We start from the raw sequence: 12197 nt of genomic DNA on the forward strand, positions 1-12197 counted from the left end.
CACGAGCCCGGTGTGGGCCGAAATTAAACCGTCTACAAACGGTGCACTGAGCATGACCGTACAGACACATACGCACACACCACGGGCAGCTAACGCCGCGTGAAAAGTGGATCGATTTTCGCAACACAAACTAAAATAAAATTAAAAAAAAAGAACTAGCTGGCCCCACACAGTTCCACTTTCGCCATTTGGTCGCGGCACACGCTTTGGTGTTTTGGCGGGTTTTTTTGTGCGATTTCGTCTGCGGTCGGTCAATTCGATTTGCCTATGTTTTGTGTCCAGCTTTCCAGGTTGCCACGGGTGTTCGATTCCCGGGCGTATAATCGGGAAAATCAGCATAAATTCACGCAAGGAAATTATCCCTTCCCTTTACCCTGTACCCTGTTCCATCAAGAGAGCAAAGAAATGTTTAAACTAAAATCATCCGTAAGCGCTGCATGTGTTGTAAAGCAAGGGGGGGCATATGGTGGAAAATATTCGGCAAATCGACAGCAAGTCAACCGACACTGAAGAATCGGGCCACAGTGACAGTAAAATCAGATTATCGAAAGCATTCACCAATTAATCACGGATTTGGGTAATGTTTAAGCACACGGTAGCTGTGCTTTCACAATAGACTTTATTTTATACGGTTGAGAAATGTATTTTATTACACTCCTTTTTTTGCAAAAAGTCACATTAAGTGCTACTTGGAGTAGCTCAAGAGTTGGACAATCAATTTTGCTGTAAATTTAAACATTTAAATACTTATATTAAAGCAGAGTCATTTACAGCATGAATAACTACCACAAATAAATAATTCCATGTTGAAACTTGATACTAAACTTGTCCTTGATCTTAAGGTACGGCGACCCTCTTGCAGCGGAGTTAGCTTTATTTCAGGACAGTGGCATCAGTTCTGAATCCTTTGTCACAGATAACATTGATTGAGCATCCTGTGTTCCGTGTATTAAACAGATTAAATCCGCGGAAGAAGTGTTTTGTTTGTTTTTTGGTGGACAGACAAATTTGCCACAAAAAAGTACATCAGCTTGCGTATTTATAATGCCCTTAGAAACACATTAAAAAAACCATTTTGTTGCGCTCACCACAATGAAATATTCTGTACAAAGTCATTGGTTTTCAAAAAAAATATAAATATAATATGAATCAAAATAAAATGACAAGTTAATCTTTTAAAAGTTCCATTGCAATTAATGAAAAAATGGATAAAAAATTAAAAAATTAAAAAGGTGGATAGTGAGAAACAAAAAACCAGTTTACTGAGAAGCTTTAGGCAAACTCTAGACACCTAACCTAAGCAATATAGTGATTTCAATATAGTATTTATCCCCCAATTCCTGCCCATCCCAATAACATCTTACAAGTAATCATTTCAATGCAATTGAACTAGTAGGAAACATATGCAAAAGTTAAGTGGATCAAGGAAGTGGGGGAAAGCAATCACATACAGTACACATAGCCTTATTTTTGAGACATTTTGTGACTTTCAAGTAACAAAGTAAAAAAATAATATTAAGTGTAGCAAAAATGATGAATGTTATATGGACTAACCAAGATGTAAATTAATGCCCATAATATGTTACGAGTCTCTTCACACGACAGCAACGGATTCTTTAAGAGAGAGTCTTTAAGAATCCCTTACAAATCATGCAATATTTAACTGTCCACCTAACCTGAAATCAAAAACGCCGATCCAATCACAACGATAGCGCACAGACTCTCTCTCTCCCTCTATCGAAGCGATAAAGCAACAAAGCTTCGATTGAAAGACAAACAAAACAAAAGGGACCAAAGGGAGAGGACGCCAAAAAGTGAAACGATTTCAATCCCTTCCATTCCATTCCAGTATCACACACCAGACCAACCCTGGTGGAGCAGCTTTTATCCGGTGTGGAGGGAAAATGAAAACATTCGGCTGCCCATCATCTGAGCCCCGCCAGCTTCCTCCTCTTCAAGCAAAACAAAAAAGTTGGTCGCTTTTTCCAGCATGAAAAAGAGAAAATCGCTTTTATCACACACGATCGCGGCCGTATGGTATGGCTGTTTGTATTGAAGGACGGACACACACAAACACACCCATCTACACGATATCACGTGCAGTTAGAGAAGAAGCCCGCTGGTGATCGCGGCGTCGTCACTTTAGTGATGATCATTTTTTGCCGCCTCTTTGAAGTCGAGTCGATAACAATGCGTTTTGTTAATTACATTGCCATGCATAAAGGAGGGGAAAAGGGGAGAAGAAGCCTTGAGCTGCAATGCGCGCAAGTGCGTTTGTTTGGGATTGATTGGGTTGGCGAAAAGTGACGGAATTTCTTGACCTTTACACGCATAATCAAAAACCCAGCAAGCAGAGTGTTGCGGTTTTCAAGCAATACGCCACCTAAAAAACGGGGAAATGGTGTAAATGGACCTGATTTCACTTTGTTTGCATTTTTTGTTGTGTCTCTCTTATCCACAACAACACATGCCCGCGTCTTTCAGTGTGTGGGTGTTCAGTGTGTTGTTGTGTGATGGAATGGTTTGTTTGATTCCATAATAAAATGATCATTTGTTTTATATGCGAGTTTGCTTGGGTGAGGATTAAAACAAAATCGATCCCCCCGCCTTACCTTGTACACCTCCGAGAAGAAGCCGGACCCGATGTGCTCGCGGTGAAAATCGTCCAGACAGTAGAGCGCCGAGACGGCGGTCCGGAGCGCCCGGCAGGACGGCCCGGTGACGGAACGGTCCGAGCAGCCATTGCGGCTCAATGGCGGCCCCGGCCCGGTGTGCTGTCCAACGTTCATCTTTATCAGCTCACCACCACCACCACCGGCAGGCCCGCGTGAGTGTGTTTGCGCACCGTCGAGCCGAACCGTTCGACGCACATCGCTCGCAGCGGGGCACCAGCGGGGCCGACCACCACCACCACCACCGCCGGGAGGCTGGGAGGGCGTTGGCAGAAATATGTGCTCGAATGTGCTGTGCTGGCCAACAACTGGGCTATCCCTCAAGCACTACTTTTAATTTTGTTGCTAAAGATAAGACGATATCAAGCACTCGCGCACACACACACGCGCACACACACCCGTCACTTACACTGTGGACACTTTTCGCTCCTCTGTGCTGTGGACGCTTAATCCCGAACCACTAACAAATGCGCCCGACTGGCCATTCACCTACTTGCGCATCATCATTTGTGTACTTTTGGAAACCGCACACGCACACACACACTTTAGGGAGCATCTTTATTTTCGCTATAAACTGATCATCTCTTCTAATCCTTCTGCAAAAGGATCCACTACGAATTGCATCTCACGAAATTGCTCACTATTCGCACACAATGACACACTCTCACACATAGGCTGGCCGACTACTCTCACTCCAACAGCTGTAATTCGGCTTTGACACTTTGTGTACGCACGGTCGCTGGACGAATGACCGCGTGTTGTTGTTCCCCCGTTTACGAATGCTGATCGAGTGCATTCATCCTGCCGGCGCAGCAGGCTAAGAGAGTGTAGAGGGTTTAGCTTTTAGTACGCGCGCACGTTCCCACTCTCTCGCTTGCTCGCTCTCGCCCAGCACTTGGGCTGTCTCCCTCTAGCGCCCTCATTACACTGCGCTTCCATTGGGGCACTGGGGTGGGGCGGGGGCTCGTCGTTTGCACTATTTGCCGTTGATTGCCGCTCACTGCCGCTCGCTAGAACGTCTCCCCTTGCTGGCGCACTGGGCGGCGAAAGTAAAGGGTTCGCGAGAAGGGGGGGTAGGGATTTTCACTTCACACTTGCCGCCGCCGCCGCCGCTGTCACCTGTTGGTGGAAATGGTAGTCGTGATGGAAAACATTACTTTTCTTTTCCCAATTTTTTTCGAAGGAGGGGGGCAAACATAAAGGCCTTCACACTCGTAACAATTCGATTTTTTTAGTAAGGGTTGTCGTGGTTTCACTGGGGAGGTGAGTTCAACACGCGAAAAGATGAATATTTCCGCCGGCGAAAAGTGCACTAACGTTTCCGCTATTCCGTGTCACGGCTTGTGTGCCAGGTGTGTTACTAAACGCAACCGAGGCACACGCACCAGAGACGCAGAGGCGCAGAGGTTTCACACGCACACACGAACGCGGAAATCATCACAGCAAAACGTGTGTGTAAAGCGGCCCGTCATGATTTCGTGCCACTTGCGATACTTTTCACGCGTGTACCGATAAGGTGCAGATAAACGCTTTGTGCGCGTGGGTGTGATAACGCGGATGTTGGTGTGTTTGTGTGTTCCTTCGGCCCAGGTAGGGGAAAGCGGGGCAAAATGGGCATGTTAAGCAATTTACTGAATATTCCTTTGAATATTCCACAAAACACAATTTTTGTTTCATTATGGTATACCTCCACCATTTATCTATGGATTAAAATTGCCACATATAATGAAAACAACTTAAAAACAATAAAATAATGTAAAATAAAAGTTGATGTTTTACGAGAAGCTATTTTGACACACGGGGTAAAATGGGCATAGCCCTGGGGCAAAATGGGCATATGTAAACAAACTGTGAAACGTCAAAACACTGGGGCAATATGGGCCACAACAACTGCGCTTAGGTAATGGTCTATGCTTTTGCGCACGTTTCGTGAAATGTATTTTTCGTTCTATCTTTTGATTTGCTGGTCAGAAAAGCCCTTGAAAGTCTTCCAAAAATATGTTATCAAAATTATAACAGTTTTTACACGTTTAAATCTACAAAATTGAATGTTTTGAAGCTGTGCCTGTTATCATTATTGAGGCGACAAATACAACACCATAGCCTCACCACGCGCCGTATGTCAAAAGCATCTGCCCATTTTGCCCCAAGCGTAACTGCCCATTTTGCCCCACGTGAAGCATTTTTGTACTTTTTATTATATTAGTAAAAATACGCATTCAATCGCCTTGCTTTCTTCAGACAAATTGTAAAGAAATATCATATCTTTAAAAATATATCATGAAAAACTTCAACGCATCCCTGTGACACACGTTTAAGCTTATTTTCGAAGTGGCAAAAATTACATCAATATGCTGCTAAACCTTATTTTGCATTTTTCTTAGTTATTTGTTATGTAAGGGTTATGAAACTTACATGGTGTTCATAGAACACTCTAATGAATACATTTTGAGCATTGGAAAGCATCTTTGTAGTCAAATAATGCTTAAATAGAGGGTGCCCATTTTGCCCCACATGCCCATTTTGCCCCGCTTTCCCCTATACTTTACCGCTGATCAAATGACGCACGTACACGCGGCTAGTGTGTTGAGATGCGAAAAGGGCTTTTCAGTTGATTGCAAGGCGGACGATCTTCTTCTCTTCTAAAAGAGTAGTTAAATGTAAATTATTTTTCTGATCTTCTTCTTTTTAACATTACGAGTAGTGAAATGAATGTGAAATGAAATGAAGAAAATGAAGTTTTGTCGGAATCGATTCCGGCTAGCTCCGCAATTTTCTGGAATCGATTCCGGATAGTAGGTCCGGAATTGGTTCCGGAATCGGCTCCAGAATCCGAAGCGACTCCTGAATTGATTCCACAATCGACTCCGGAATTGGAATCGGTCCGGAATCGAAATTGGCTCTCGAATCGGAATTGGCTCCTAAATTAGCATCGGCTTCCAAACGGAGTCAGTTTCGGCATCAGCAGGATCCAATCATACTACGTATCGATAACCGCAAAAAAAATCAAAATTTACTTGTAAACGATCCATTCTCATGGAGATTCCCGGACTGATTTCGCTTTTGAAACTTCTTTTTTCAATTCAAAACTTCCCATTCCGAAGCTAATTCTAATTCTGGAGTCAATTCTGATTCCGTTATCGGGGCAAGTTGTGATTCCCCGTTCAATTCCGATTCCGGAGCAGACACTGACCGCGGAATCAGCTCCGGAGTCTACTCTGGAATTGGCTCAGAAATCGGCTCCGTAATCGACTCCGGAATCGGAATCGGCTCCGGAATTGATTCCGAACACGGAATCGGAATCGGGTAGGTCCGATTCCGAGCTCCCACCACTAAACACGTGACATACGCGGCCATGCCGGTCTGTACCGGGAATTCCGAGAATTGATAATATCTTGCAGCCGGATATTCAGTTCTTGCTACGGGAGGAAGAAGGTCCGGTAGGGAATCAATTTGTCAGTGTAGGAGCCCGATATACTACCGGGCTGCTGTACAGAAATTACTACCATCCGAAAAAAAAATTATCTAAAAAATTTTGATCAGTTTAACAGGATCATAATTTATTACACTTTTGTCTTAGATTACACAAAATAATGATTATTAAAGTCAAAGTCTGCTTCAAAAAAATTGTTAATGAACAATTATCATATTATACTTGACAAAGAAACCCAGCAACAATGTTAAATGAGAGTAACGGAAAACATTTCCGACAAACATGTATCCCGAGGTATAGGATATAGTTTCTCCAATAACTAATGCTGAGGTTCGTAACAGCGAAAAGCTTTTTCCGAGGAAAACCTTATCACGATGCATGTTTGATTATTTTCTAAAAACTGATTGTAATTATTTGATGGTTTGATATGACATTATCAGCTGCGAACGTGTCTTGGCCCCACAAACCCGTCAAGAGCTTCTCTGACCAGGGGTTTTCAGGCCAGATTAACATTATAAGCCTCATTTTCAAATTCCATCAAATTTCATTTTAATTTTGTGGATTGAGTATGGAATGTCATCCAACCCTAGGCCACCGTGATACTCCAGTTTCCAGTTCTGTAACAATTTATAAGCATTTAAAAAGATTTAAACAGTTTTTTTAGAGCAGCCCTGTATCAATCACGGTGAAGTCCACGCAATACTCTTTTTAAAGAAACAGAGACATGACGAATGGAATTCTTTACGGGGCAATAGTGAAATAGGCAAAACCACTCGTCAGCACTCGTCAGATAAGATAAGCAACACTGCACTGGTATCTGGGACTGATGTGTTGTACGGTTCCGTTACACAGAAACTAAATTCTAGAGCGAAAAAAGCGACTTCCCCTACGGACGCTCGCAACACATTTAACGTTGCCCGATCACGTCCAAAAGATCAAATAAATCGACCTTTATTCTTCTGATATGTGTTGACAGATAACAATTTAATTGTTTTTCATAGTAGCGCTTCAACTACCAAGGTCGTCCTATCAACACGCACTCCTGCTCTTTGCCCCAGTCTCTCTCTCTCCCCCTCTCTAAACGACATTTAAGGGTACCAAATCAACAATCAATCGACTTTGTTGATAGCATATTCCTAAAGAATCTTTCGAAATGCAGATGCCAACACTTTATTAAACCAACAGTATTGGTTCGTGAAATTTAGGGACTCTGTCAACAAAAGTGTTGTTTATTCTGCCAAAAGGGTAAAATAGTTCAACAAAATGATTAAATCTCGGAAAAATGTGCTGTTTATAAGTAAAAATGTCATGTTAAAAACAAATAGACATTCCTCCCGAGATATCCCGTTCATCCCTTTTAATATACACAGCATCTGGATTGGTTAGTAATCAAGTGGATGATGTATAATTAAATTCCGAAATTTGGCAACGTTCCACGGGAAGCCAGAACATGAATGAACGATCAATTTACGACAGAATCGCCGCAATTAAAATAAGCCACAACGATGATGCGTCGGAATGATGCATTTTAATCACTCTTTTAATAAACAACAATATTCAAAACCCCTGAAGCGATTCATAAATGAATTATTTGTTTTTTAATATTATTCATCATCCGTTCCAAGAGCTCGAACCGCTCAGTTCGATTCCGTCACCTAATGAAGAATCTGTTTTATATCCTCCGGCCCTTTTTGGGGGAGGTGTTTCTGGATAGGGGAAATCTCTGAAATGCTATAAACCATTCCAAATCCTTCCTCCAAAACGTACCGCAGTTGATTTTGCCTCTCGATCAAATTCAAGTGTTTTGCTTTCGGACCATTTATAAAGGCAAAACTTCGACAGGAAAAACATTCCACTGTCCACTTTAAATTTAGTTCTCTCTTACCGGGAGGGGGGGGGGGGAGGTGAACATCGTCTTGATTTTTGGCGACGCGCCCAAACAGAAAGCAAGCATCCGCGCTACCACAAAGCTACCAGACACCGCCCAAGCGTCAATATGGCCCGCACATAAAAGGGACACGAACACACGGCCACGGAGAGGCAGAGGAAGGCAGAAAACGGCAACCCGCCCTTCGCTGGGCTGATGAATTTGACGTAAATCTCCATACCACCGTAAGCCGGATGCGTCGAGCCCCGGGATGGGTGGACATTGGTGGATGGTGTGGCGTCAGCCGAGGGAAACCCTTCGCCCCACACATTCGGAATGTTGTGAGCATCGACTGAGAAAACAAACTGCTTCCTTTGCTCCGCTAAAATCCCCGCACATAAATAATTGTGTCTGCTTGCATTCCGGATGTAACTTCCCCACATGGGAGAGGGGCGGGAGTGGGAGGGAGATTCACGGGAGTTTAAAAGTTTTAAAGCGAATTCCAACACACGCACATCTTCCCCTTTTTCCAGCGAGCAAGGGGTTTGATGGATTTCCACGACAAAGAAAACAAAAAAACGGTCGGCAGATGTGTTCTAAAAATAGCACGACTCTGCATCGCCCCCACCAAAATGCACCCATCAGCATCGTCAGATCTGTACGATCCGCAGAACAGGGTGGGACCGATCGGTCGTCCTACGGAGTTTCTGGCAGCATCCGGTGAACAACAACAACAACAAAAAAGACACACAGAAACACGGTGGGAGGATGCTTCCCTTCTTGAGCGGAACTGTAAACAACAACAATCTGACATTTGCTGACATTTTCATCTTTTTCTCGCAGCATTCTAGATCAGTCACTCTCTTTCTCGCTCTCGCAATCTGCTCCAATCTCTTGGTTGTTGCTACGTTCTCTCTTTCTCACACACACACACATGTTAAACTCACAACAACAAAAACACATACACACATACACAGGCTACAGTTTTCCCGTTGCTGTGGGTGACATTTTCCCCCCGGGCACACAGATGAAAATAGGGATGGGGAGCTATCCCGAGAGCGAGCGATAAGAGATGCGCATCGTTCGCTCTCTTTTCCTCTTTCGCCGCACGTGATGCAGTAGGAGTCTGGGGCCCGGGAGTGTGAGTGTGTCCCGGACAAATTTCCACTCATACGCATTTTGTGCCACAAGCAAAGTGTCACTTTTCCAAGATCTGGGATTCTTTTTTTTGCTCTGGGTTTCTCTCTTTCTCTCTCTCTCTGTGTTGTTGTTTGCTCTCGTTGTGTTTTCACTTCAAGTTTCAATGTGGGCCCTTTTCTCGAAAATGCTATTTTACGTGTTTTCATTTTTAAACACACACTCATACATACACACACACATAAATGCACGCACACGCAATACTTCACGCAACACCACAACGCAACGGAAAAGCGTGCACCAGAAAAGGTTGCATTCCTCCGGTGCACACTTTGCGAACCTGGGGGTGGGGGACACTGCAACTGACCAAGTGTACATTCACTAACACTGCTGCAACGGAGCAGAGGAAGCCCCACACCAGCCCCACATCGATTGACCTTTTCTGTATGTTGCGCTTTTCCATCGGCACAAGAGTTTGATGCGTATTTGTGGTGCGTATCCGCTCGTTCCCTTGCAGACTCGCTTTGGCATCTCTTGCAGTTTTGCTGGCACGGCACTTATGCGATAGCTATCTTATTTTACATAGTCGCTTTTCCACACAAACGCTTTTCCACTGACAGAGAGAGCGTGTGTGTGTGTGTACACTGTCCACGGCGGATGGGTTCTACGCACGGAAGGCTCAAGCCAACCGATGTTGAGACACATTCCGTTGCACCAAACCGTAGACATCAACAGTAGGCTCTGCCACCGCGAGCCCTTTCCCATTGAGCCCTTCAAACGACACTACAGCACACACACACACACACTCACACGCACGTCTTTGCTGTTGTCGGTTATGAAAATTGGTCTCCCCTAAACAAAACAAAAAAAAACACTCCACTACCAAAAACTGCAACTGCACAATCGCGAGGGGGAAACCACAGCACAGCGAAGAAATGCCAACAACCCCGCGAGTACGACGCGGTTTGGTTGGACGCACGAAATAAAGGGAAAACACACACGCTTTCGCCTCACGCCTTACTGACCGATTTTGGAGGGCTTGTGCACAGGTTGCTTCGCACAGTTGCGGGGTTTTGGGGCTTTTGCTCTGCGTCGAAACGAAAGAAAACGGCAGCTTACGGTTGTGCCGCACGATTTGTTTTGCTGCTGCCCGTCGAATGGTGTGTGCGTGCAATTTTTCACCAGAGCGAACCCCCTGCGAGCGAGCAACCGACAACACGAGACGCATATATCGGCACGCGCTGTGCGAGTGGAAAAGAGAGAGATGGAGAGAGTAAGTGCGAGAGAGCGGGAGAAAAATTGTTGGATATTTTTATGCCTTACTCTACTGTCTGTAGTGGTGGCGTAAGCCCCTGCACAAGTGTTACGCACACACTTTTGCATTGTACGTCAAGCCGTGGTCGAATGAATGCAACGTGGGAAGGCCCTGGATCATGAAGGATATGGAAATAGTTATTTCAGATTATTTTAGATTATTTTATTTTGTTTGCTCAGAAGGAGCTTAGTTTATATCGAAATTAAGAATAATATTGAAGCAGAATAATATTAATACTACGTAGCTTGGTTATATACTCGATGTTCTTCTTATTTCCAGACAGTGAGTTATCGCTTTTTTCAAGCAAAACATTCATTTCGTTCCCTTTACGAATACTACAATGTCCCTCTAATAAACAAAATAGTGATAAATTTCAAAAACAGCATATCGGATGCATTTCGTCCCAGTTAGACCCGGTTTACCTGAAAGGACACCTCCGTTCATGTAGACCAAATTCAAATACATTTATTTGCATCGAATTCGATCATGTCTACGAAGATGTTTCCCTATGTACAAGCGATCCGCTGCACGCTACACCAAGCGCCTATTTCTTCTTCATATACTTTAGATATTTGTTCGCGCTAAATGTATCCTCCACGTCGTCATCGATGCGAATCTTCTGCTTTGGTTTACGCTTTTCGATGCGTGCTTTACGTTCCGCTTCTGACAGCAAGCTTAGGTCAAGCGGCAGCTAAAAAAAATACCACACAGACAGCATTAGATAGTTGTACAAACTACTAGGCGGAAGTATTTACCTTAATGATCCTTCTTGGTTCGTGATAGCTGAGGTTGATGGTCGCACCATCGGGCAGCACCATCATGGTGGGATAGCGCCGGGCGTAGATGCTACGGTGCACCTTCACTATTGCCGCTGTGTTGGACGACAGGCCGCGTGCCAGGCTGCTGTTTGCGTTTAAACTCAATCCGGCCAATAGTTTTGTAAACTGCATTGCTGTTGTTGGGTAAATATACACTATTTTATGAGTAAATGTTAAATAACTGCTGGAGACGGCATGCGTAATGTTTTTGATGTTTGTTGTTATTGTTTTTGTCCGGCTTGAGTATTGACAAATGACATTTCGAGCAGTTTACAGTAGAGTACTCGCGCCTTTCAAGCTGCAATACAGGGTTTCCCACGATATATTGGTTGGTTCCCATCAATTTTTGGTGGATTCCCATATTTTTTTGGTGCGTTCCCACGATTTTTTGGTCGTTTCCCAGAATTTTTTGGTCTAATTGTATTGATATCCAATCGGAAAATACCAATAAATTATAGGATCGAACCAAAAATCTATGGGATACAACCAAAAAATCGTGGGAACGCACCAAAAAATCATGGGAACTGACCAATAAATCGTGGGAAACCCTGTAATCAAGCTGCTCGAGTTTTTAAAAGAGCCGCTGAAAAACGGTGGGAGTAAAAAACATTACACGTTTAAATGTAATTACATGTTCAATTTTACATCAATTGGAACTCCATGCAAATTTAAAATTTATGAAAAATATATATTTTTGAAAAAAAATGGTTTAAAAACGACAATTTAAAATGCAGCATTTAGCAGCTTTCGTCTGCCAATCCGTTATCCCAGCATTAGTAGCGAACGCTTTGCTACCTCAGTTTCGGCCTACCACGCCCCATCTGCTCTTGTAGACTGCATACAAAGACTTTACGGGCTGGGTTACCCGGTCCAGCTAAAACGACGCACGTTCGAGTTTATGGCTGTCTTTTAATTGATCTCTAGATCTCTTTATTTTCTAAGCATTCGAAAAATG

General features: G+C 43.7%; 2 protein-coding genes across 2 annotated transcripts in view; both read right to left on the reverse strand.

The window, feature by feature from the left end:
• The window catches only part of LOC1273935 (uncharacterized), a 65723-nt gene extending 55193 nt beyond the window's left edge, over nucleotides 1-10530 (reverse strand). Inside the window, exons 1-3 of the mRNA XM_061650944.1 lie at nucleotides 10433-10530; nucleotides 10135-10350; nucleotides 2613-3791 (exon numbers count right to left, since the gene is read on the reverse strand). Coding sequence (XP_061506928.1) covers nucleotides 2613-2789 — 177 coding nt within the window. The 5' untranslated portion in view covers nucleotides 2790-3791; nucleotides 10135-10350; nucleotides 10433-10530. The remainder of the gene's footprint in view (nucleotides 1-2612; nucleotides 3792-10134; nucleotides 10351-10432) is intronic.
• Nucleotides 10531-10863: 333 nt separating this feature from the next.
• Nucleotides 10864-11481, reverse strand: LOC1273936 (large ribosomal subunit protein mL55). The gene is made up of 2 exons (XM_312991.4): nucleotides 11180-11481; nucleotides 10864-11115 (listed from the first exon to the last, which is right to left on the reverse strand). Exons 1-2 carry the CDS (start codon nucleotides 11372-11374, stop codon nucleotides 10969-10971), a joined length of 342 nt encoding a protein of 113 aa, XP_312991.4. The 5' UTR covers nucleotides 11375-11481; the 3' UTR covers nucleotides 10864-10968.
• Nucleotides 11482-12197: the final 716 nt, after the last annotated feature.

This window comes from Anopheles gambiae, chromosome 2 (genome assembly GCF_943734735.2).
Source record: "Anopheles gambiae chromosome 2, idAnoGambNW_F1_1, whole genome shotgun sequence".
In the NCBI taxonomy this organism is placed as follows: Eukaryota; Metazoa; Arthropoda; class Insecta; order Diptera; family Culicidae; genus Anopheles; species Anopheles gambiae.